General features: G+C 39.9%; 1 protein-coding gene across 3 annotated transcripts in view; it reads left to right on the forward strand.

The window, feature by feature from the left end:
- Positions 1 to 676: 676 nt before the first annotated feature.
- The window catches only part of ntrk2a (neurotrophic tyrosine kinase, receptor, type 2a), a 96,933-nt gene continuing 71,280 nt past the window's right edge, over positions 677 to 26,329 (forward strand). For 2 of the 3 annotated variants that reach the window (XM_034234973.1, XM_034234975.1), the window contains exons 1-13: positions 679 to 1,273; positions 4,339 to 4,414; positions 5,621 to 5,692; positions 6,158 to 6,226; positions 7,092 to 7,240; positions 16,198 to 16,331; positions 16,909 to 17,041; positions 17,263 to 17,334; positions 18,055 to 18,282; positions 19,193 to 19,216; positions 19,746 to 19,757; positions 20,477 to 20,514; positions 20,717 to 20,816. In XM_034234973.1, the coding sequence (XP_034090864.1) occupies positions 1,222 to 1,273; positions 4,339 to 4,414; positions 5,621 to 5,692; positions 6,158 to 6,226; positions 7,092 to 7,240; positions 16,198 to 16,331; positions 16,909 to 17,041; positions 17,263 to 17,334; positions 18,055 to 18,282; positions 19,193 to 19,216; positions 19,746 to 19,757; positions 20,477 to 20,514; positions 20,717 to 20,816 (1,159 nt within the window). In that variant the 5' untranslated portion in view covers positions 679 to 1,221. Of the gene's footprint in view, positions 1,274 to 4,322; positions 4,415 to 5,620; positions 5,693 to 6,157; positions 6,227 to 7,091; positions 7,241 to 16,197; positions 16,332 to 16,908; positions 17,042 to 17,262; positions 17,335 to 18,054; positions 18,283 to 19,192; positions 19,217 to 19,745; positions 19,758 to 20,476; positions 20,515 to 20,716; positions 20,817 to 26,329 lie in introns of all 3 variants that reach the window. The other variant, XM_034234976.1, reaches the window with a different exon arrangement.

The following is a 26,329-nucleotide window of genomic DNA, read 5'->3' on the forward strand; positions in this document are numbered from 1 at the left end:
GCTGTAAATTGATTGCTCCTGTAGTCCCATTTACGCACATGAACTGAAACCAGCTAGTAGATAAATTAAATAACGCCTTCAACTACCCCCCTCTCCCTCCTCTCTTTCTCTGTTAAACAAGGACGCTCACCCTCCATCTGAAGGCCGGTGATGCCTGGCACAAAGTAGCTTTAACCCATGAGATCCCACATATTAAAACAGATGTGCAAAGGTTCACGAGTGACCAACAAAAACACACATTCAGCATGTTTTCTGGCTGAGGTGCCCTTGAGTGAGAACCACCTCTTGCTCGGCACCTGACCCTGTCCCCAGAACAGGCAGAGCAATGAGCATTTCCCTGAAGGGGGTCAATGAGGTATATCACATTATACACGATCTGCTCTGATGCGCTGTCCTCCTCCTCTGCTCTACTTCCCCTGCATCCAGCGTTCAGAGCACCAGTTTCCCTCACCCTGACATTTGGTCTGTCCCCTATCCTGCCACCAACCCAACCACCACCACCCATCTCTGAGAAGAGATTCATCCAAACACAGAGAACATTGTGTCGAGGAGGCTCCGGTTGAGAGAGAGAGAGAGAGAGAGAGAGAGGAGAGAGAGGAGAGAGAGAGAGAGAGAGAGAGAGAGAGAGAGGAGAGAGAGAGAGAGAGAGAGAGAGAGAGAGAGAGATGAGAGAGAGAGAGACAGAGACAGAGGGGAGAGAGAAAGAGAGAGAGAGAGAGGGAGGGAGAGAGAGATCCTCCTTGGCACACACCCGTCAGTGTGGCAGTGTGATTTTGACTGACTGGCTGATTGACGGGGATTCTGGAGAAGACGCGCAGGAAGGAAGGACACTCTCTCCGGTTTTAATCCACTTCAGTCATCGTTGCAGATGGTTTTTCTAGCTGCACTGCCTGCATCCACCTAGGCATCGGATTTTGATTTTTTTTTTCTCTCCTTTCCTTGATTGGCTGAACCCAGCCAGCCTGGGCCGGGCTGTGGGGGCTGTTCAGCGAGCCTAATAGCTGAAGTTGGTACCCGAGATGAGCGTCTGGACACCCGGGAGCGGGGCTCTCTCTTCGCCGGGGAGAGGGTCTGGGTCGTGGCGTTGCTGGTGGTGGTGGGTTGTAGTGATCGGGGTGTCAGTGGGATCTGGAGACCCGTGGATGTCCGCGGAGGCATGCCCGTCTTATTGTACTTGCAGCAGCACCAGGATCTCCTGTGTGGACCCGGAGCGGGGGATCAATGCTTTCCCCGTCCTACAGAGCGAGGCGGAGATGGAGAACATCACCGACATGTGAGTGTCTCTCAGAAACATCATATTTACATAATAGGAATGTCGAATTCATAAATGGTATTTTTATATTTGTTCAATGTAGCGGTATTTCCCAACACTTTCCAAATAAACCGTCCTCCTTTACCCCTTAACTGCCAGCTGTGTCTGGAGCTGACATGCTGCACTGTTCGCAAGGAATGAGCCACAACCGGTTCAGATAATGTATATTCTTCGCTCTGAGTCTTAATCTCTTGCATGATTTTAAAGATAATTCGCAGATTTACCAATTTGGATCAAATGTAGGTCCTTTTCATTTATTCGGCACGGGTATCTGTCAGACTCGCATCATGTGTAACCTACATTGCATAACAGACACATTGCCATCATGAGGCCATCAGTCTTTCAACACCAGCATGGAAACTGACAATTTAATAAAGAAATGACTTGAGTCAGAAAGACTTCATTCCGGCTATTAGACAAAGCCCCTACTGTGTGCAGGAGCGTGCATGCGCCTTTACGCGTGTCTGTGTGACCGAGACCCGCACACCACCCACTGTTCCAAATATTAGTGCGAGACACATATTAGTGCGAGACACTTCCCAAGATGGCTTATACGAGTGTTTTTTAATGGGCCACAGAGGCGAAGAAAAATCTCTATGAAAAAAACACATACAATCCGTCAACATTCCTCTTGAATACTGGACCCTTTTTTTTCGTGACGATAATACAAATAAATGATCAGTGTGCTTTTAAAAATGTAAACTGTACTCCCTTTTCATGAAGTGTCACCGTGGTCTAAAATAAACTCTGACGTTGAAGCATTTTATCTCAGAGCAATTAAAAGAGGAGATTAAAATATTGAATTGCTGCCCTATCTTTCTTGGCACCAATAAACGGCCTTGTTGATAATAACTTGTCAGAGATTAACTTGGGAGAAGCCTTGGAAGCTGTTTAAATGAGCCAGCAGTCTGCTGAGAAGCAGCCACTGAGCACTAATGTAAACAGACAAATCACTGATGACCATGCATGTCGATCTCCAAAACGACCTTGCCAGAAAACGTGGATTTATGTTATCATGTCCCCTGCCTGTGGTAATTGGTTAACACCGAAATTCAAGACATCTGCTCACACATAATGACAGCATATAATGAGCTTTAGAAGTCGCTGTGTGTGAACTCCTGTATGGGTGTTAATACTCAAAACAGCCGTTTATATGAATGTGTCAATGTCTGTTTCGTATAAAAGCTGAGTCAAACAAATCTTATTAAGTTCACCTGCTAACAAAACATGCTTCAGAATAATTGAATGACAGATTGAAAATCTTAAGAGTTTATTTGAGGTGTTGGCTCTTTTATAAATACTAACAAAGAAGAACAGCACAGACAGTGTTTCATTAGTAATGCAGTCTTTAATGAAGATGAAACAATAACATTAAACCTTAAACAAAAGTATTTGGTTTTGTCTCTTAATACTGATAGGCAGTAGTAAATGAAAGTCAAACGGACACATGTGGGTGTAGTGAATGCACACTCAACTCCCCCCTGCACACTAAAACAAACAGTGTTAAAACCAGAGATACTGTCTTTGGCAGTGGCAGCAGCGTAATCCAGAGCACTTTCTTCTTATTGCTTATTTACAGATACTATCGGAGACGTTGATGCAGGTGATTTATTGAAGATTTCAAATTAGATTATAACCCTACAAACATTCAGTTAGAATTGAATTTCAGTTGTGTGATATTATTGTCAGCCAATATTACATAAGTGAATGTAGTTTTATGAAACAGTGTGTTGTGGTTTAATTGATCAGAGTGTAAAACAGAATAATGCTGACGTTGTAGACCTGGTTCTTTAATTGTGGAAAGCCACATATCCAATTGTATTACTACACATTTGTACTGCCTTTTTTCAGGCTTTATTTTGACTCTAATGGTGACAGCAGAGCACTGATAGGAAATGAGGTGAGAGAGAGGAGCAGTGGTATTCAACTAAAGTCTCCCGCCGGCTTTAAAGCAATTACACTGTGTGGTTTGGTACAGCGTCTTACACCACAAAAGGCCACCAGAACCCCTATAGAATATTTTTAACAGTAAGGTGTCATCTTTTAAACCTTCACTGATCAATCTTCTGGAACCAAAAACAATTATACTGGTATAAATTCAGGGAATTGAAAGAGGACACAGTGAATCATGTTGTATTGGAATAGCTGCAGGCTAAAAAAGGTATATGCACCATAAGGCTCCAAATATTTAGTCTTGTTCTCTTCTATAGGCACTGTTTGGATCTACAACAAATTTGCCAGGTTGCTCGAGGAAGGTCTTGCAGATCGAAACGTTGAAATTAGGAAAAGAGAAATAAACGATTTGATTAAAGTCTAATTGCTTGCAAACTCCTGTATGCCCTGCAGTTAAGTATTATTAGTTTTTTTTACCTGAAGATTTTTGCAAGGAAGTGCACACATTTGGTCCCTCTTGTGTATTGGGAATAATTAGCAACACAAAACAAATCTTGAACTGAAGCCCCTTGACAAGTATAGCCATGTAATGATCTTGGAAATCAATGACTATAATTTAGAGATGTTTTTTGCTCTCAGTTGCCACATGAAAAAACATTATTTAATGACCTTCTGATTAAGCCAGACAATGCGTACCACGGTAAGTCTGAAGGTTTCTGTTACAGTATGTTCCCTCTGGAGGTGATTTGGAGTTTATCTCTAAATGTTCTCAGACTTCTGATCCCAAAGCTCTTGAAAAGTAGACTTACTGTTTTGCAGATCTGTTAACAGTTTTACTCATTCACACCGGGGATTCGCCCTCAATCATCTCCGGTTGGCCCCTAATCTGGTTCAAGAGCCCTGCTTCAGTGCAGCTGAGGAAAAGAGGGAAGAGAGCTGTGCCGGTTTTTGTGTTTTAAAAAAAACAACTACCAGCCCCTTCTTGTGCCATTTATCAGCTGCAGTTTTATTTTTTAAATTTAAAACTTTAATCATGTGGGCTTATTACGTCCCTTTGTCTTGTTGAAATGCTTCTGTTTGCTTCCCTCTGTTACAAATGAGCCTTCTGACACACAACTTGTATCCCCCGACAGTTACAATCGCCAACCAGGGCAGCTTCTCCTCCATCAACGACAAAGACCTGCACTACTACAAGAATCTCAGGAACCTGTGAGTCTTCTATGTCTTATATTACAAGACACACATTTTGACTCAGGATACATTCAGACCTTTTGTCAATGGTCACATTTTTCATAATAATATAATCATAATACACAGGTTTTTGTTGTTATATTCCTTGTGGCTGTTCTGTTAACTACATCGTTGTGTCAAATTAATAAGCTTTTTTGTGCCGATAAAGAACATTTTCTAATATTACAACATATTTGGCTGGTATGATCCACTATATGAAATATTGATTTACTTTACCTTTATTGTTTGCTTAAGGCAATGTATCGTACATGTCTGTTGCTTTAAACCCTGATTTTATTGCAGGGTTTTGTAGTTACTCGGGTCTGTATCTGTGCTTCATTTTATTTCTTAATTAAAAATAATAATTGTCCACCAAGCAGCACTTTCTTGAAACATAATAATCCACAGCCATAGACAGTCCCAGTTGTCTGAGAAATACTCAAACAATTACACTCTGTCTTGATACGTATAAGATATTTCACAGTTTTGATGTTTTTACAGTAACTAATTGCCGTGTTTCGTAACTGATGAGATGTAAATCTGTGCTCAGTCATGTCTGAGGAGATGAATCCGTCACAGAACATCTGCTGAAACAACATTTCACAACACATAATGATGTCTTACAGCCTGAGCTGATGAGGAGCACACACACTTTGCATCTGGTTTCAACACTGCTGAGAATGTACAGCATCTCAATCTTAAAGCAGGTTTTATACATTATACCATCGTTTAAATTTACAAGCGTGCTGTGTTTCCAACAAAGATCTTAAATTCAGAAATGTTGTATGGACAACCTGGATTAGTGAAATGTTAATTTTATATGATTAGTTTATTTAGCATTTTGGAAAACACACAGCAGTGTGATATTCATGATGCTCAGAACAAGGAAAGATGGCCGTTGGCTGTTGACCATTGGTCCAAACCTAGATTTTTCCTAATGGTAACGTTAGAAAGAGGACGGTTTACCGGTCCCTTTGGGGGGGGGGCATACTTTGTTTATCTTGAAAGTTATATTCACGTCTGAACAAAGATTTATCTACCTCTGAGATGACCTATTAGAAACTGTGACCAAAAATACATTTTAAGACTTGTGGAGCTGATTAAGAACCTGAATTCACGTTTTGATGTAACTCATTTTGCAGTTGTTGACAATTGTAAAGCTGTTTTTTTTTTTTTTTGTTGCAGAACGGTGACCAACAGCAGGCTTACGTATGTATCGAAGCTGGCCTTTCAAAACAACATCAAGATACAGTACCTGTAAGTAAAAACAATGTAAACTATTCCTTGATTTCCATTTACTCTTCACCATTACTGAGTAAGATGTTTGACTCAGTTGGGGATAAAACAACATAGACTGTATATGTAAAGTAAAACAAACTGTTTTCTTTTCAAATGAATACATGTTTTTATTTGATTTACTTTATTTGGTATTATTTATTGATAATATTGACAGGAAATGTATGGTATATAATATAAGACTACTTAGTTTCAACATTATCAAGAAAACATTCACCAGAAAAAAAGAGACGAATGATGAAGTTCAAGTTTAATAGGACAATAAACAAACATAATTAAAGTTACAATTAAAATAAACCTTGATTTACCGTAATTGATTACAAATTATTTAGGCTTATTAATGCGTATAAATATTAGTTTCTGTAAAACAATGTTTTGGTATGGCTTTAAACAGCAATCTTACATGTTGTTTGACTTAATTTCCAGGAATCTGAAAGATAACAACCTGTCGTCACTTTCCTGGAGGATATTCAGACACCTCAACATGTCCTATATGTGAGTTCAGCCCAGCCTCTCGATCAGTCTGTCCATCTCCATCTGTCTGTCTTTCCTTCTCTGCTATACCGCCTAGTTATCATCAGTCAGTCTATAAACACGTTCCTACTGCTTATGTGATGTCAACTATAGAGTAATGATGTGAAGTTACCTCTGTCTGCTATTCTGGGATAACCTAAAGAAAGAACATCTTTTAATCTAGATTTAGATTTAGGAGACAGGGTGAGGACAGAGATGAAGTTGCCCAGCAGAAATGAACCAACCAAGGAATGTTAATGTGAGATCGGCTTTGACCCCATGTTGTACATCCCTTTCCCCAGACATACAGTGATTCAGTCTCTCATTAACTGTTATTACAAATAAAGCAGTAGTTTTCACTTTGCATCGAGTGATTCTGAGAAATAATCATTTATTGTCATTATGCAACACAGTGTTGCACGACAAAAGGCAGTTGTAGCCCATTTGCTAGAGCATTTAGCAGTAGAGCATTTCCGTTTGCCAAGTTAAAATTGAAGTTTTAGCTCAATACATGAGTTGTTAAAAACTGTCATGTCTGTAAAGTTCAATTTCCAGGAAGTTACTATTCCCAGTCAAGAAATAGTCCAGGACATTACCACATCTCAACTTGTATTTCTGCTGCTTCCAGTCTTTATGATAAGCTAAGCTAACGTGCTGCTGGAGGTAGTTTCAAACATATTTCCCAACATGTTAAACTGTTTCTTTATGGCACTCGTACAATTCAGCTATTTCTTTGTCTTTAAAATGTTCATTTACTCACATGCTTTAATACTCACGGTTCTCAGCTGTTCTTGACTGTGTGTGTGTGTGTGTGTGTGTGTGTGCGTATGTGTGTGTGTGTGTGCAGGATCCTCGCAGGGAACCCTCTGCACTGCTCCTGTGAGAACATGTGGATGAAACTGTGGTTGGGAGAGGAAGCAGACAATCAGGAGCTGCGCTGCATCGAGGATGGAGGAGTACGCAAGCTGCTGTCCAGACTGACACTACCCAACTGTGGTGAGGAGACACAAATACACACACACACACACACACACACACACACACACACACACACACACACACACACACACACACACACACACACACACACACACACACACACACACACACACACACACAACACACACACACACACACACACACACACACACACACACACACACACACACACAGAGGGTAACTGGCTGGAAAAGACATTCGCAAGCTGTGGCAGGGTGCAAAGTGTTGAAGCACCTGGAGGAAAACAGTCATTCTAATGGTTTCCTCTGCAAAGATTTTTCCTAATCTTTGTTTTGATTCTGTGTTCTCATATGTTTCGCATATGTCTGGTACATCTGTTTTTATGTTAGTGTATGTGTATGCATAAACTTGTATGTGTTTAAGTGGAGGACATGTGCTCTAAAAAGCTTAATAGTAATAGCAAGACAAGTGTGCTAAGTATTTTGTTGATTCTCACAAGTGTACAGAGGATGAACACATTGAGAAGGAGATGTTTCTTTGATAAAACCTATGAGAATAACTGTACTAAATGTCATAAAGCTAAAGTGAGGACACACTGTATTTCACTTACCCAGTGCTCGGCTTAGCCTGTACATTGTAATTTCTCCAGACACTGCACGGTGCAAAAAGCTTCAATGTCTTACAGATGAACAGGCAAACAAATGACCAAATGCATGCATGCAGAGACCTGACTACAACAATGTAGTTTGGTTTGTGCAGGGTGTCATTTAAAGGGCACCCACACTAAACAGGCTGACGTTATCTCTGTGCTGTAGGGAGTTTTCTCATGATGCATAGATTAGCTGCCAGATGGAGGAGAGTGAAATGTGTGACCTACAGAGTGGTGTTTGAGTGTGCTGTGTGTTAATCTTATAGACCAGTTACAGTCATCCGAGACATTTGCTCGTAGGTGTGGAAAGGTCACCGTGTGTAGGACATTATGGAAGAAGGACGGAGAGGGAGTGTTTGTGTGAACAAATACATAGATGACATCAGTGATTTTCAAAGATGCTGAGTGGAGAAAATGTACTGCATGTATCACAATAAAATGAAGTGTTATATAAAGACCATCTGCACAGTGTCCTGTGGCACCGCTGACCCACCGTCATTCAGCAGATTTCATTTCCAATTTCTCTGAATCATGTTTCGGTCGTCTGTAAAGGGATTCATTCTTGAGAGCAGCAACACTTGATAGCAACAGCAATAATCACATTTTTATGAGCAATGAAAGACGTTTTCCATTTTGATATAATTGCGAAACGTAATGAGAGTGTTGCATCTTTGTTTAAGAAATGGTTTTAAGTATTCCAAAAACCAATAGTCTCTACAACCACAAAATTATATTATTAGTACAAGTTCATACAGTTATTTACAATACAAGTGGAATGTCAAGCTAACCAGCATGCTTGCTCTCACTAGACAGACATCCACTGACCACAAAGCTTTTATGTCCCTGCTTACGGGAGTGTTGATCAAGCTTGAATGTATAAATGTCAGCAGTTAATCGATGCTTTCTCCTTAGTTTTTTTAAGAAGCTCTCTATTTTGGACTTCCTTCTTTTCATCAACAAGGCCAGATACAGCTTGACCTGTCTGCTTGTACACATTTAGCCAGGATTAGTAGGTTTTGATAAGCATAAATCAGGCTATAAGTGACATAAAGTAATATTAAAAGCTTTGTGTTTTACCCTAGCGCACAAATGAAAGGCAGATAGTCCAGCCTTGAAAGCAAAAAGTCCAGTCGGATCCAGTTTGTGTGTGTAAAGCGAAGACATAAAGAAGTCTTCATGTCTGATTTGAATTTATAAAAAAAACAATAATTGCAGTCAGAAAAGCTCTATGGGTCTCAATTGAGATGTAATCAAATGTTCTCTCTAATAATCCCGAACATGAATCTGAAAGTATTTTTTCCATCCGGTCAAAAATAGCTTAGGGCATTTGGGACGTAAACAATAAGTTAGCATTCAGGAAGCTAACAATGTCATTGATAACTCCTATTGATCCGTCCCCTCTGCCTCCCTTCCATTAGCGGAGGTTATTTTTGGCATTAGCACAGTTACAGCGGGGCCCCTGGAGAGGTGGGCAGGGGACCCCCTGGCAGTGTGACATATGAGGAGGAGGAGGACATGGTGGAGCGGGGGTGCCAAATAATGCCCCAGGGCTGTCACTGATGCACACAAAGTCCGAACTGCTGGCCTTTTGCTCTCTATGTCGTTTTTCAAGCTATCTTTTGCCTCCCCCTCTCTCAGGCTATGTCTCCCCTCTCTGTATTACTCATTTTCCATCTCTCGGTCTGCTCGCATGTATGACAGTCTGTCTGAACATTTCTGAGTGACATATGAGGAAGGCACAAAGCAGAGGAAGTGCCCAACGATGCCCTCGGGCTGACACTGATCTCTCAGGCCACCCGCATATGTCTCTCGCTCGGTTTCTCTCTGTGGACTGTTTTCTGCCGGAGCTCCACTCCAAAAGGCTGGCAAACACAGACTGTCCCCACTGCTGACCTGTAAGAACCCTAACTTAGAACAATAATGCGCTGATGTTACTGCAACCCCATGCTTGTTCATTATGGAAATGTTCTTTAGCAACCCTTTCTTAATTAGTAATTGTGGATCATGCTTGTTAAAGGAACATATCTACATATCCTATTTGATTTAAATGTTGTAATTTAAACCAGCTGTCCTAAGAAAAGGTGCATTTTCCCCACACTGTGCCCTGGAAGTGACAGCAGATGGGTTGCTGGACCTCTGCTGGTCACATCACAGCGCTGCTGCCCTCTGTCCTCATCTGTCCTCATCTGTCCTCATCTGTCCTCATCTGTCCTCATCTGTCCTCATCTGTCCTCATCTGTCGCTCTCTATATCTATCTCTGTCTGCCTCTATCTCTCCGTCTGTCCATTTGTCTGTCTGGAATGACTGGCTCTCAGGTTTCATTTCCCTTTCTCATTTGTTTTGTCATTTTTTAAATTATTGTTCAAGTCTTATTTCCTGTCATCTAATATCTATATCTCCTTCTCTAACACAAGCACACGTAGGCACCGGAATGGTACATAATAAGTAAAAAGGCCAGATGGCTTCCGTGTCTGTGAGCAGTCGATGCTATTGACATGTGTGAATTTTCTATAGGGAGAATACTCACTTGAACTAAACAAGGCACAAAAGTTGAAAAACTACATTTAAAATCCACACAGATCTGAGAAAGCACAAATAAAATCAGCACATGTAGATTGACAGAAAGTTAAGATGGTATTCTTGATGTTTAAAGAGGTATTTCAAAAGGTGATGGACTTGACGTATAGTAAGGTCAGGTGTTGCCTCCCTGCAGCCATTTTTAGCATACGCTGACATCATTAAGCAGAGAGGTTTTGTCAACATACTGTAAGGATTCAAGAGGGTTGAACATGGAAAACAGCTTTAAAAACAGAAGAGCACAGCTGGGCAAAACAATTCAGTAAATCATCTTTATGGGAATGAAAACAAGGTAATTGCTAATAATTTGAAATGGGGAGGAAAAATCTGTTGCAATGATGGTGTACAGTTTTCATTTTTGAATTTATAAGTAGTCCTTCTTACGACAAGAATGAATCAAAGCTGAACCCCATCAATATCATGGCGTGTTCTGTCCAGGTTAGATGGTTATGCCCCTCAAGATTGACTACATCCAATGCAAATGCAGGAAGTGTCCTTAGTGCAGAGAAGTGGAGAGTAGGGGTGTGGAGGTCGAGGTGATGGATGGGTGCGTCTGCTCCTTATGCAGGAAACCAACGTTTCACCTTCCTATTATACATTGATGATGTTTTCACTACTTTAACCATGGTTTTAGCCTTAACTTAACAGAATGGATGGCAGATTCAGGAAAATTAAAACCCCAAAATGATGTCAGACAGTCAATTTGAAAGAAAGTGAATAATCTACAACAGATTCTGGGTTTAAAAGCTGCTCAGCTAGTATTGTCATCTGTTCTCCTCCCTCTTCCTCACTGAAACCCTCTCATAATGCACCGACAGTTCACTGTGCTGAAACAACAGAAATATACAGAGACAAACTCAGGGAGGCGTTTTGTGTTGTGTCACTTTTTGGCACATTTTCTTCTCTCCCTGATGTTAATTTTGTGAAAAATGTCTCTCTTCTGCTCCTGCCTTTCATCAGAAATCACCACACCTCTGTGGTGTAGAGGCTAGAGCCTTACATAATAAAGATGAACACTTCTCTAAACACAGATGTTGATGTGCCCATTGCGGCCCATAACAAGAGCTGACAACAATGACACCTCTAACAATGACGCTGAAGTATGCCTGGGTGTATTGTGCAGAGGTTTCAATCCGGATCGGATGTTTTGCTTTTAAATATGAGCTGTGAGCAGCTATTCAGCTCCACATCACCGGGGCATATCTCCAATGCTGGGCCTGTAATTCACAGCTCTTTCATACTGTAGCAAATGCCCCCTGAATAAAGGTAATCTGAATTCAAGGAGTCAAGGAGTGTCAAGGACTGGGGTGTTAGCAATGAGGTTTCTTTGTTACAATCTTGCACAATTATCTGCCTTTGAATATCATTGTTTATAGAAAAAGAAGGTCCTTGAAATGACATCTGGTAATACAAAGAAATACAATTTGAAGGAAAGTGCAAGTTAACTGCTTGTGCACCAAAGTCCCACAAGGTTATAATAGTGAAAAAATTACCCAAAGGTACAATTTATAGGATATTCTTTCTTTGACGTTTGATTAATTTTTCTGTCCTCCCGTTATGCAGATAGTTGAAGACCTTAAAGGTGTGGTATGTAATTTATTTCAGAAACACTTTTTGTTATATTCCATGGAATGCTCTTAACATCCCGATAGCAATGAATATATTAAATGCTTTGACAATAAAAAATAAAAAATAAATATGTGGAAGAGCCGTGGCGCTGTAAAAAGCACGACCAATCATTTTAGCCGGCCCGGCTAAAATAACTGGATGGCCTACCTGCCTGTCAGCCTTCCATCTGTGCACAAACTTATCTCGTGCCCTCATTGGTCATGTGTGCGTTCGTGTGTGTTGGAGGAGGGGCTCTGTAAGGAAGTCTGAAGGAAGTAGCAGATTTTTTCCAGTTGTGTATTTTCAAATTCTAGCGCACTCGAGCTGGTTTCTCCAAAATGACATACCCCACCTTTAAAGTAACGCAAGTAACGAGATCATTTTGTGCGAAGTAGCCTAATGTAAGTACTGTTATTATCAACAGTAGCGCGTTACAGACAAATGTAATCTGATTAAAGTGAAACGTTACTTTGTCGTGCGTTACCCCCAACACTGATGATCAGTTATTATTTTGTTAAACACAAAAGTTTATTCTGGAAATAGTAGTCTGGCGTTAATTGAGACGGGCAATATGAAGAAAAATCATCTATAACAATATTTTTGACCAAATAGCTCAATATCGATATTGTGATGATATTCTACAGCCTGGATTTTTGTGTTTTCACAAAATTTGATTTCTTATAAATAATTATCAGTAATGTGGATCTAATGACTAAGAGGGTATAAGCAAATAATAGAAAAGCTGGAACAGTCTGGTTATTTCTGAAAATTAGATTGCTTTACTGTGATGCATCTTTTGAAACCACAAAAAGATCCCACTTGACATTGTGATATAAAAAATGTAAGACAAAATCTAATTTCAAAATATCAATATAATATTCATATATTGTTTATTACAACTTGTTAAGCCCCGAGCCTGTTTTTCAGGTCTCAGGCTCGAAAATGACATTCCCAGAACAAATGACCATATCTTCCCTTCTAAAAGGGTTAAATTAATAATCTTTTTTCTCAAAGCAAGGTTACACCCGTGAGTTGGATGTAGAAGTCTCAGAATCAATATAGATGTTTTTATTTTAAAGTAAATTCAGATTGAACACAGTAAAAAAATGTAAATTATGTGTCCGTCCAAAAAAAAGATAATACTTATAGTGAAAACCACCCTTGAATGATGAGATGGTAGACTAAAAGACTATAACATATAATAAGTACCCTGTATCAAGATTGATGCAAAACAAGTTAAATTTGACCTTTTTAGAGAGATTTAGCATAAAAAAAACACTTCTGGGGTCATTTGGGTGGATTTTCCATATCTCTGGCCCCCCTTGCTCGATTTTGCTGATTGACATCTCTTTCTAACCGTCAGAGCCAATGGAATCGAGGGGAACTCCCACATACTCCTTATTTGGTAATGTGTGTTTGTGAGACTGACACATAGCCAAAACCGGAAGCCGGTTTTTACATAAAAATGGAATTATGGATTATAAATAATTTTTTCAAATCCACAGAAACATTATCAACCTATGGATTAACCGATTCAGCTGCGGTTTTTTCTCGTTTTAATGCCAATGAACAAGTCTTTTGATCAGATTGACAGCTACGGTGAGACGATCTCCCGTTAAAGCTCCGTAAAGTTACGTGTTGTGATGTCTGTGTTTGCTTCCCCTGTCGCGAGTTCGGATCACTCAGTGATGGTAATATACCTAAATAATCTGTGGAACCTCAGCTTTAATCGGATATCTTGTATGTGCAGCTACGATAAGTAATAAGGGTATCTTTTATCTTGAGTTCTGTGCCAAAGTGCGTTAGCATTTTTTGCTCAGGGGTCATTTAGATGCTTCTTATGAGACTTGTGTTTTGTTTTGGTAAAAATGGTTTGTATCGTCAGTTAGCTGAGATTCTTCCCGTTAATCTGGTATAACACATTAATAGGTTCTTAAATATTAAGATGTCCTGAGACACAGTGTCGTGAAAAAAAAGCCCCCGCCGAGGGGGGCTTTGGGGCGTAACAGGTTTTAACTGCTTTGAAATCAAACCAACTACTGAGCTTAAATGTCAAAAATCTACCTCAATGACAACAGAGCTATTCCATTTGGTGGCGTCAGTCAGCCAGTGTCCTGGATGTTGTGCATTAAGTTGGCTCCCGCTCTGCAGATACTTGACTCCCCGTGTTTCCCATATGTTTACAACCAGCTGCAGAACCTCAACAGGTCCAAACAATAGTTCAATCATTCCTCGTAATGATTCACGTGTTGTCACTGACACAGGCTGGTCTACCATACTAATCACAGTAAATTCCTCTTCAATCCTACTTGTTGATTCTGCACACATCTGAGCCGCTAAAGGATTACAATCACTCCGGATGTCATGGGTGGTTTGACTACCAAAGCTGCGCTCGTACACAATAGTAAATGGAATAATGTTCTATGTACTGACAGGTCATGACAACTGCACTCACAATAGAGTCTGTTTCCGGAAGTTTCATTCTGAAATCCAGCTGTGTGTGTGTGTGTGTGTGTGTGTGTGTGTGCGTGTGTGTGTGTGTGTGTGTGTGTGTGTGTGTGTGTGTGTGTGTGTGTGTGAGTGAGACACTGCAGAGGGTGTATAGTGTGAGTAGAAAGCTGATTTACGGAGAGCCTGTTAAGATATGTGGTTGTGATATGGCTGAAATGACTGTTTTTGTGTGCGTCTCATGGTGACTGAGTAGGTTGCCTTAGTGATAAGTGGGTTGCACTGGTGATAAGCATTCTGCCGACGGACAGACGAGGTGGACGAAGGGGGGGGGGGGGGGGGGGTTTGATAAGGAATCTGTCCAGCTGTCGACACCCATCTCTTTTCCTCTCTTCTTTTTGTTCTTCTCTTTCTTCCTGTCTAAGCTACTCTTATTTCCTGGTGTTTTCTTTCTTCTTCTCTCGCCTCCTCCTCTTCTTCCCTTTGCTTGTTTTTCATCTGTTTTCCAGTTTTCTTGGTGCTCGACTGGCATCCCCTCTTTTTTTCTTGCCTCCATTTGGTTCTCATCTTGTCCTTTCTTTGTCTCTTTCCTCTCTTCTCATCTTCTTTCTCTTCTCTTTTCTCCTTTCCTGTTATCCTCTCTTCACCCTCTCTTTGTTCTCATTCTTCCTTCTTGTCTTTTCGATTTGCTCTCTTCTCATCTTCTTTCTCTTCTCTTTTCTCCTTTCCTGTTATCCTCTCTTCACCCTCTCTTTGTTCTCATTCTTCCTTCTTGTCTTTTCGATTTGCTCTCTTCATCTTCTTTCTCTTCTCTTTGGTCTGATCTTCTTCTCTTACCTTCTTTAGGTTCATGTCTCCTCATCTTTTCTCCCTCTCTTCGAAATCTTTTTCTTTCATCAGAGATGTTACTGGACAGGAGATGAGGGTGGCAAAAAACTCTGATGAGGTCTGATTGGGTCACACCACACACACACACACACACACACACCACACACCACACACACCCACACACACACACACACACACACACAACACCACACACACACACACACACACACACACACACACACACACACACACACACACACACACCACACACACACACACACACAGTCACCAATGTCTTAGCTTTGACTGAGGCTTCAGACTGTGTCCAATCAATTCAGTTCTTGGGCTGCTGAAGACATGCAGTAGTAATCAGTGTAACCATCACCATGTTTGAACTCTGTGTCTTTGTCTGGCTGTTTGATTGGGGGGAATGTGTGCTTAACGAAAGAGAGACGAGAGAGAGAGATTCGGAGACGATGAGAGAGACGAGAGACCGGATGATAGAGGAGAAAGAGATGAGAGAAGAGCAGAGCATGAGAGATGAGAGAGACGGCCGAGGACTGAGAGAGAGGATGGAGATGGAGCTGTAGAGAGATGAGAAATGAGAGAGAGAGAGAGAGAGAGATGAGAGAGAGAGAGAGGAGAGAAGAGAGAGAGAGAGAGAGAGAGGAGAGAGAGAGGGTGAATTTGTGGTCTTTTCTTTGTGTTTTCTTCTTTTCACTCTGTGGTAGTGGTTGTGTGTTTGCCTGCTCTTCCACTCATATTGTCGAGGTTGTTACGTGCCTTGTGTTTCAAATGAAAAGACAAGAGTTGGCCATGAATCCTAAGTTTGCTTCCTTCCTCTTTTCCTCTCCCCCCCCCCCCCCCCCTGGTTGTATGTAGAGGTTCCCATGGCAACGTTGAACCCATCCAAGGTGACACTAATGGAGGGGAAGCATGTGGACCTGTCCTGCACGACCTCGGGGGTGCCCTCGCCCGAGCTCATATGGAACATGGCGTTGGTCTCCAACTATGAGGTCAGGTCACACACGGAAATACACACAGAAATACACACGAGCAGATTTACTTTACTTTACAGACATGTTTCATATGACATGGCATGCCCTATGTTTATTGCTTTTAGAGATACAACAGTTAATTGATTTATTGATTGACAGAAACAAATATATTTTGATTTATTAATTGTAGCTGTCAATTTTCAAGTGCTCATGTAAGATATTTTGTAGCTTCAGTTTCTCAAAAGTGAGGATTTGGGGCTTTTTTGTTTGTCATATGCCAACATCTTTGGCCTTTTCTAGAGTGTTGACAGGAGAAAATCGAAGAAAATAAACTGAATTTGCAGTCCAGAATGTTTTAACTAATCGTTGATCCCTTAGATAATTGAATCCATTATTAAAATAACCGAAAACTGAGTTATTTATATGATATTGTGAGGTGTTACTTTTTGATTTGATTAAAAACGCCATGGATGGGTATGATCACCTGAATCTAATGCTTTCAACTCTTAGCCACAAATCTTAAACATTTTTCACTATGTACATACAAAAAAAGCTGACTCATCGTGCTGATATATGGATGTTTTTACTCCCTCAGATCGAGACATCGGGACAGATTTCAGTGCTGCGACTTTCCAACCTGTCGTCACTGGATCACAACAGCAAGATCAGCTGCACGGCTGAGAACATCGTTGGAGAGAAAGAGTCCGCGCTGATGTTGGATATACTTTGTACGTTTTCCCTCTGGAAAACAGCCCTGATTTAATTTAGATTATTGTGTCAAAGTACTGTATGTGTCAGCCCACTCTTTAAAGCAGAGAATTAAAAGCTGGAGAAGACAACTGTGTTTCTGCATGCTGTAGCTTTGTCTGAGAGCTACTGTACGCTCTTATCTTCCTTTCTTTATTGTCTGAATCTCACACTTGCTCTCTCTTCTCTCTCCTACACTCAGTTCCTCCCAAAATCACGAAGCTGACTGATGCAATCCCCGACCATCACTGGTGCATCCCCTTCAGCATGTCAGGTAAACACATACACAAATTGTGTATGTGCCGAGTTTCCACTGCATGCTAGGACTCCACTTGACTTTCTTTGGTTTTCCACTAGGTATAGCACCTGGTACTTTTTGAAAAAAGCAAATAGCTGTCAATAGAATGTTTTGCAGTCACCTGGCAAAGCACAATGGACACCTTACCCTAAAACTGAGATGGCAGACGTAACTCTGCATAGTTGCAAATGAAATAATTCAGCAAGTCTTCCATTTACACGCCAGTTTAAATTGGTGTTGCAACGGGGAACAGCTGTTCACCCCGCCTTGGCTACTATAAGGCAGTACTTACTATTCAAATGGAAATGAAATTAGAGTAGAGTACTATGCACTGGAAACACAGCATTAGTGGGACTTAGCTGTTTATTTTCTGTCTTTAGGTCTAAAATACTTGGCCTTAATTTTGTATGTTCCCGTTAAATGTATCAGAGCAACGACTACATGAGCCCTGTAAATGTTTCTGTATGATGTCCTTTTGTTGTTCTGTTGTTTATGTTTGTATGTCTTCATGTGGAACCTACTGCTGCAGGTCTCCCTTGAAAAAGAGATCATTGATCTCAATGGGATTTCACCTGGATAAATAAAGGTTTTGAATTGAATTTGAATTGAATTGATGAGCAAAGATAGACTTATGATTCAAATATCTGAAAGCACTGAAAATCACCGTGTCAAGTATTGTCTTCATGTTGTTCCCAGGAAACCCAAAGCCAGAGCTGCTGTGGTATCAGGATGATACACTTGTGATGGAGGGCAAATTCATCGTGACGATGATCCATGACGTCACAGAGAGAGAGTTCCACGGCTGCCTGCAGCTCGACAGCCCCACACACCTCAACAACGGCCGCTACAAGCTGGTGGCTACAAACAAATACGGCACAGACACGAAGGAGGTGGAGGCGCACTTCATGACCAAGCCCTGGGAGGGTGAGGAGCAGCACCAAGCAAAATCAAGCTTTTACTTTCATTAAGTACAGAGCTGAAACAGTTGCTCGATGATAAGACATAGACAAAACATTTCTCATCAACTGTTTTTATCATCAGTTAATAATTATTATTATATTAAATAAATGTATATATAAAATTATATACAAAATATAATCTATATAACTAAAATAAATAATGTATTTTCAAGCAATATTCCCATGTTGCAGCTTCTCAAATGTGGTGATGTGTAAACACTGAGCAATGAACTACACAATTTAGCTCATATATTAATGTGACTTGCAATCTGTATTAGTATTTTTCTTTGTTTGCAGAACTTATAATTATTATAAGAAATATATTATTATAAGAAATTATAATACAAAAATTATAAAAGATATTGTTAGAGATTTCTGTTTAGTAAATGTTCAGATAAATGCTTTTGACCTTTGTGCTCAAGAACATTTCCCCTCTGGGTTTTAAAGCACCAGCTAGAATATGACAGCTTATGTTTTTCCTTTTACAAAAGCAATGCCATACTGGCGGTTTTGTATCAGCGGTTTTTGGTAGTCACAAGATTTGAAGGAGGAGCTGTTATTATAATTGATATTAAATTATAGAGAATATAGAAATGACATGTGAGATAGACATGGAACTGATTTTCTAAGGGGATCAGAGGGGTGATTGTGTGCAGGTAAACAGTATCTTTAAAACAGTTAAGAATTAAGTATCTGCACATAAAAATAAATCTGAAAAAACTGTATTGGCGTCACAAAAAGCAACATTTCTCACCACCTTGATTAAACAGGACAACATCTTATATTGTATGTATTGTATACACACTGGTATATTAATATTTATCAGAGAGAATATTTATTAAAAGTTATCTTTTGTTTTCATATTTCATGTGCAGAGGCGGATAAGGACAACTATTATGGTGAGTGAAATCATTTTTCATGACTACACATTTTGTATCTAATGTAAAAGTGATAAATATAAAACATCCAGTCCAGATCGATGGTGTATTCATACAGTAGTGTCAGTGTTTTCAGATGTTTTTTCTGTTTAACATCCTATAATTTTCCTCCCTATCAATTAACACAAATTAGATTTTAGACATTTTTCTCTTTCTCTTTTTTCTCTCAAGTTGGTCAGGGTGCGTAACATACCTACACAACCTTGCAGCTAGGCATTAGGGATGTTTTTCCTTTTTCCACATTCTGGCCCTGATCTCGTTCTTATTATTTCTGATGTTGTGCCTGCTAAATATATGTTGTCTGTTGGTTTGTGTATTGTGTTTGTGTAATGTTTTTGAAACAAGCTTAGAGCACAAGCTCATGACTGACAGCATTAGATGTGAAGTGCGAGTCAAATAATTTACAAGTGAAGTGTGTTGATATGTTTAGGAGCTAATTTGTCTCTGTTGTCTCTTTTGCTGTTTCTCACACACCTTGTCCCCACTACAGATCCATTCACAGGTACCGCTACACCTTCGAACACTCCCAATCACAAACATTGCTTAGCCCCCGTAGTTACAGTTGCTATGCCTGTCAAGCTTTACGTTTTCTTATAACACATATGCAGTTTAAATTGATATATTAAATATGGAATATTTCATTTGGTATCATTGGTATACATCTTTGATTTCAGGCCGGCAAAAGCCATTTCATCAATGTTGCCTTCTCAAATGACATCAATGTGAATCTTTATGCTGTCATAGCTCTTTTAAAAAACGTTATCCAGCTACTTATGTTTCCAGGTGACCCTTTTCAAATAAAAAGCCAATAAGAAACTCCAGAATATGAACTTAAGGGCCAAGTTCATAGCATAAACACTGAGGCCCAGATGGTATTTTTCCCGGCAAAAGTCAGCATCCTCATCATAAGATGATGAAGAAAACATGGAAATAAAAAAACACTATACTTCATATTTCAGTGTAGAGCTAGTTAGTCCTAATAAGTATAATAAGAAAGACCCTGTTTAGCTGTGGAAAAATATAAAACCGAGTTTCTTTAGGTATGTATAGTAGTATTTATATTTTATTTGGAGCAGATGCACACAATGTTAAACGTTTGCAGAAGCATATCAACTTCAACATTATATTTACTCAAGGATGTTTATGTTACTATAACAAACAAGACTATTCTTCACTTCTCTAATGACTCTTCTCTTTTTAAAACCATCTCTCCTTCAACAGACGCCCCCACTACAGAACCTCCTGAAGACGGAGTCGCTGTAAGTCACATTTTACTGTTGTCCTCTTTGCTGATTTCATCGATACCTGAGCTGGATCTATTTTGATCATGTTAAACGGAACTGCACGGACACACCACGATACAAAGACAAAGCAGGGATTTAGAAAATATGCCGATAGTCTATAACTTCTGGTGTCATTATATTTTTGTATAAAGTATAACTCTGTTTCCTCAATGTGAAGGTGTACGTGGTGGTGGGCATTGCTGCTGTGGCCTTTACCGGTTTCCTTCTAATGTTGGTCATTCTCAAGTTTGGAGGGAATTCCAAGTTTGGCATCAAAGGTAAGACTTCCTACTTTTATAGTCATTGGTCATGTTCAACTTGACGGGGAAGGACAAACAGTACAGAATGAATCCTCCAGAAATGTTGTTGTTTTGTTTTAGATTTTGACTATTAACATAGCTGTAGCATTGGATGGATTCATGGATACATCAAAAACACATTTTAAAGGTCCCCTATTATACTGTTTTCCATCAATATATTATAGGTGTCAGATATATACAAAACATGTCTCTGAAGTGTTTGGCTCGAAATACCGAACAGATCACCCATTGCAGCATCCCATAAACCCCTCTGTTTCAGCCCTGTTTCAAAAGTGCTGATTCTCTGTCTGTTACTTTAGATGAAAATAAGGAGCCACTCCCCACACCCCTCTGAGAGATATTTGGTTAAAAAGAACACAATGGTGCTCTAGGAGGAGATTCAGGTGATAAGGGGGGTGGGGGGGGGTTACCTTGGTTGGTGATTGGCTAATGGTTACACAAGCCAAAAAAATCGTTATGACATCATAAAGTGGCCAAAATCTGATCAGCTCATTTTCAGACAGGTTTTTATATAAATGGATCAGGACAAAAAGTGGGCGAATCTTTTTTCCTGAAACCTTCAGAATATCTTTACACAGAGGAGACACATGTTTATGTATAAAATACATGAAAAAGTGGATTTTGCATAATACAGTAGGTGACCTTTAATATATTTGCCCCAAAACACCAAAATCAAAACAAAGTAGAACCCTGTATCATTTCCCAAATGACATGTCCTTTACAGACGTTAGCATGACAGAGGGAGGCCTGTCACTCAGGATGCCAAACTACTCTTTGGTAAGCCCGCCCCCCCAAACAACTTCAGGGCCAAAAGTTTGAAAGCGAAAAAAAAAATATCTGAAAGTGAAAAACGATCTGAAGGTGAAAAGCAATGTGAAACCTGAAAAAACAAGATTTGAAACTGAACAAATAATTGTTTTGAATCTGAAAACGAAAAATATGCAACTGAAAAAAATAAAGATTAAAATATCAAAATATGTATAAAAGTGAAATCTGAAAATAAATATTTTATTAAAAAAAAATTGCTGAACTGAATCAAAAATAATATTCAACCTGAAAAAATATTTCAAATACTTATTTTTATTTTGAATACATCATTGTATTTTTCAAAGTTCAGGATAAAAGCTTGAACTTTCAAATAAATTGTATTTTTTTGAATGATCAAAACTTATGACCCTGAAATAGCTCCATACAATCGGCATATATGGTAGTTTTGTGTAGGAGGACAGGCTGCCCTGCACATCCACTAACATTAATTGGGATTTATAAAGGAAATGTAGCACTGGAATGTGTATGCAGCTTTTTTTTATAAATTTGAATATTTATTGCCATGTGTACGTACATTTCCACATTTATTGTGGATTATCCGCCAGTTAAATGAGGCTCCTGGTCATACATTACATTACATGTAATTTAGCAGACACTTTTATCGAAAGCAATTTAGAGAAACATTAATATACTTTGACATGGGGGTGTGATTGAACCGCTGACCCTCTGATTGATAGACTTATTTTCCCCCTGCGCCACAGTTACTGTGTGTACACATTACATGGATATAGTAGACATCTTCCTTGCAGTGGTTATTTCAGCCCTCAAAGGGATAATCTGGAACTAAGGTCAAGATGGGACAGCTACATGTGAGAAGAAAAAGCAGCTTTGAAGGACTCCCGTCTCATTTATTATGCGGCCCATCGTGTGTCCATGAATCCATTCTGTTCAGGTGGAAACATCTGCTGTCTGAAGGAGGTTCACTGGGTCTGAGTGCTGCTGGTGATAACACGCATGTCAACTAAACTGAGCGCCTGTGGTCTTTGTCATGTTGATGTTAAACTACTGTGCCCCGCCCCCTTTCCCTCCACACACACTTTCATCCTGTATGTTTTGCTGCTCAAGTTTTTCTAAAAGCATTTTCAAAGAAATGTGTGACTTCTAGAAATGGCAGCAAGTGAAACTAATCTATTGTTTCATATTTATCATACTGATGTACTAGAACTGATTTGTCTTCTTTTTGCTAATTTCTACACGGCTGATATTTTCTCATTGTTTGTGAAATAACCACTGAACAACACCCCCATCGGCTCTTCGTTGTATTCATGCATAATGATGGAAATTCTGTTTTTCAAATGTAGTTCATGGTCAATGTGCAGTTTAAGAATTGTAAGCAGACAGATGCTCATCTTCTATTTCCACTGGCTCATTTTTTGAACGTTGATATTCAGCTTTGTGTAAATGTTAATATACATACGTTTGGTGTAGGCACTGCTTTTTTGTGCTTTCCATTTAGCTGACTTTAGTTAGGTTGAAAAAGTATAATGCATTCATGGTAAGCAACCAAAACACTCAACACTCTGAGGAAGTAATTTATGCTGTTTAAAGATACAGTTGTTGTAGGAATAAATCAATTTCTTTGGCGCCGCTTGAACCATTAGCATTTGATGCAGCGAAGGTCCACATTTGACATTCAAATGACCAAACCAAAAAGGGAATAAATGTGTATGTGCCTGTGTGTGTTTGACTCTCGGTTGCACTGTTGAAGTGCAGTATTCTGGCAGTGATTGATTTATGGCCCCTCAGAGGGAAGCGGTGAAAGACAGATGAAGCAGCCAGTATATATATATATTGTATGTGTGTGTGTGTGTGTGTGTGTGTTTGTGAGAGTGTGTGTGGATTTATGGTTTTGTGTGACGTTCACTCTTCCTCCAGGAGAGGTGAATGAGGTTGCTCTGAAGAAAAACATATCTCTAATGCCTCTTAGCATCCCTATACATCAGAATGTGTGTGTTTTTTGTACGTCCAAGCATTTTTGCACGTGTATGCTTTCATGTGTGTAGGATGTTGGGTCACATTACGGTTTTGCCCTTTTGATTGCTCCCCTCGAGTCTTCATCCTTCTCCCGTTCCACCGTCGACTTCCTCTCCCCATGCGGTCCTGTCCTCACGCTCCACATATATCCAGATGTATGTGCCCTGCAGCATGTAAGGAGAGAGACAGTGGTGTCAATATGCGCAGCAGAGTCACACACAGCGTTAGAGAGTGTGTAAACCACGGCAACAGTTTGAAACCTCCACATGTTTCCTATATCGGACCGCTGACCCAAGTTCCACTTAAAAACACAATTATAACCGCAGATCTCAGCACACTACCAGTGCCACAGCTCTCTTGCTCATGGCAACATGGTATCTAAATCATTAAAACATGCTCACAGATGCGTACGTACACAACCCCACATGATCACAGTCATTGCTGACGGTGAGGAACTTGTGATCACAAAGTGTGAAGAGAGCGTGTCAGGCCCGTATTGAGCAGGTGTGCCGGGGAAAAAAGGACATCTCTGCGCTGACTGGAGGAATCGCTGCTTGTCTCCGTCTGACAGTTCAGTAAGAAAGTGTGGTTGGTTTATATTATTTATATTGAATTCATTATTCTGCCCCATACCCATCAATAACACATGGGCAACATTTGGTACAGGTTGCTTCTCACAATCCGCTTCTTGACACTCACAGGATGGATATTTTATATACTGTGTATAGGCTAGTTGTTGTGTTCCTGTGTTGGCAGATGATCCATGTGGGTGAGAGTGTTGAGAGAGTGAATGAAGCTTTACCGTAGCGGAAATTCTATAAATCTTTTTCGACTTTGCTCTTGACATATTAAACATGCAGTATTGGATTTGTTGGCCATACATAACACAGACACATTATCATTTATAAAGTCATCGTGAACATGCTAGCAAACTAAAGGCTAGTTTTGGCCTCTCAACTAACTCCTGAGGGAAATGGCTCTTAAGTCGCCAAATGTTTTTCAGATATTAAAGAGCAAACTTTATTTGAGGTTCACCCAGGATTAAAAGATCATACATTTAAAAATCCTCACACCTACTGAAACTACTGAACGTCCCAAACAGGACTCCTACTTTTAATTATTTTTAGTTGGTACTTTCAAATAAACAAAATAAAGTGAGTGCAGTGATGTTATCTGTAGTAACAGGGGCATTGCTTCTGATTATTAGCCAATAAGACCAGAAACCATACAATAGATTTGCTGCTTGAAAGTCAAAAGTCGTTATAGTATTTTCATTTAAACCTGAAATACTTGTTTACGTTGTAATGTTGTTACTTCAGTTACTTAAAATCCACATTGCTCACAATTTAGGCTAAACTTTCAGATCGAACTACACCGCCTGAGTCTGGGAACCAACATACCACAACAAGGCTACATTACACCTAACCAAATGAGGAGTTTTTCCCCTGTGAGTCTCATTTGCCACAGATTGGCTCAGAAGGAAGGTAATCTTGTAAAGTTCAATTGGCAGCAGCTGTTATTTATATTTAGGTGCATGAACAAGTGCAAAAGGGTATTTAGGTTTCATTTTAAAATGTACACTTGCTGAAGTTAAGTTTATTTTGCAAGACAGAACAGAGAAAAAGTAAAAATGTTGAGCGAATGTTCATGGCTTAAAAATGATACCATTACAACCAAGAGATTTACACTCTGAGAAACAAACCTTGACAGCAATCTGGGTGAAATAGGCCTCTTGAAGGTTTTCACAAAACGACACACAACGACCCTCTTTAACACACTGCAGACTCTTGGAAGAGAAAAACACATTGGACAGACAGGCAGAGAGGGGAGGACATAAAACAGCATCTATATATGTTCATGCCCTCTAAGCACCTGTAGGGAAGAAGCGGCAACATAAACCTGACATCTGGTGCACGAACAAGACAGAAATGTCAGAACAGGGGAAAAAAAGAAGTGATTGAATGCGAAACCGTAAATGTGAAGTGCAGAAAGGGAGAAAAAGGACGGAGAAGAGAGAGTGAATGCTAAAACTGACATTTGACAAGAAAGTGAGAAAAACCCAGAGAAAGCCAGTGAGGGAGAGAAGAAGAGATGGAAAGACAGTCTAAGGGAAAAAAAAGATGGAGAGAAAGAGCTTAAGAATCAGATGTTAAAGGAGAAGCGAGGCAAAGAGGGAAACAAAAGAAAAAGTGAGAGGAAGAGAGAGATGGACGTAGAAGATCCTCCCTTGTCCACTTATCAATGATTCATCCTTAGAGAAGGTTTCAGTTTTCTCCTTGTTTGGTGGAGTTACACGCCTCCATCCCTCCCTCTCTCTCTCACTCACATGCACACACAGCTCATCATTGCTGATCAATCGATATGACACCCTCAAGGTCAGCAGAGCTTCATTTTAGGCCAAAGGCACTACAGAGCATGCTCAGCGTACACCACCTCCTCCTCCTCACCCTCTAACTGCTTCCTCTCCCTGCAGAAAAGCATCCTTTGCCTCCAGCTCTTGAGATTCTCTTACAAACACTGTTCAATAGGCTTGCAGCGGTAGTTGGTTTAAACAGTATTATGCGATATTCGGGCATTCACTGCCTAAACACGGGTTAAGTTACTTAACCATTGCTGAATATTAATGTCAGTATGTTAACAGTGATAATGCTTGCATATTGATGTTTAGC

This window comes from Gymnodraco acuticeps, unplaced genomic scaffold (assembly GCF_902827175.1).
Source record: "Gymnodraco acuticeps unplaced genomic scaffold, fGymAcu1.1, whole genome shotgun sequence".
In the NCBI taxonomy this organism is placed as follows: domain Eukaryota; kingdom Metazoa; phylum Chordata; class Actinopteri; order Perciformes; family Bathydraconidae; genus Gymnodraco; species Gymnodraco acuticeps.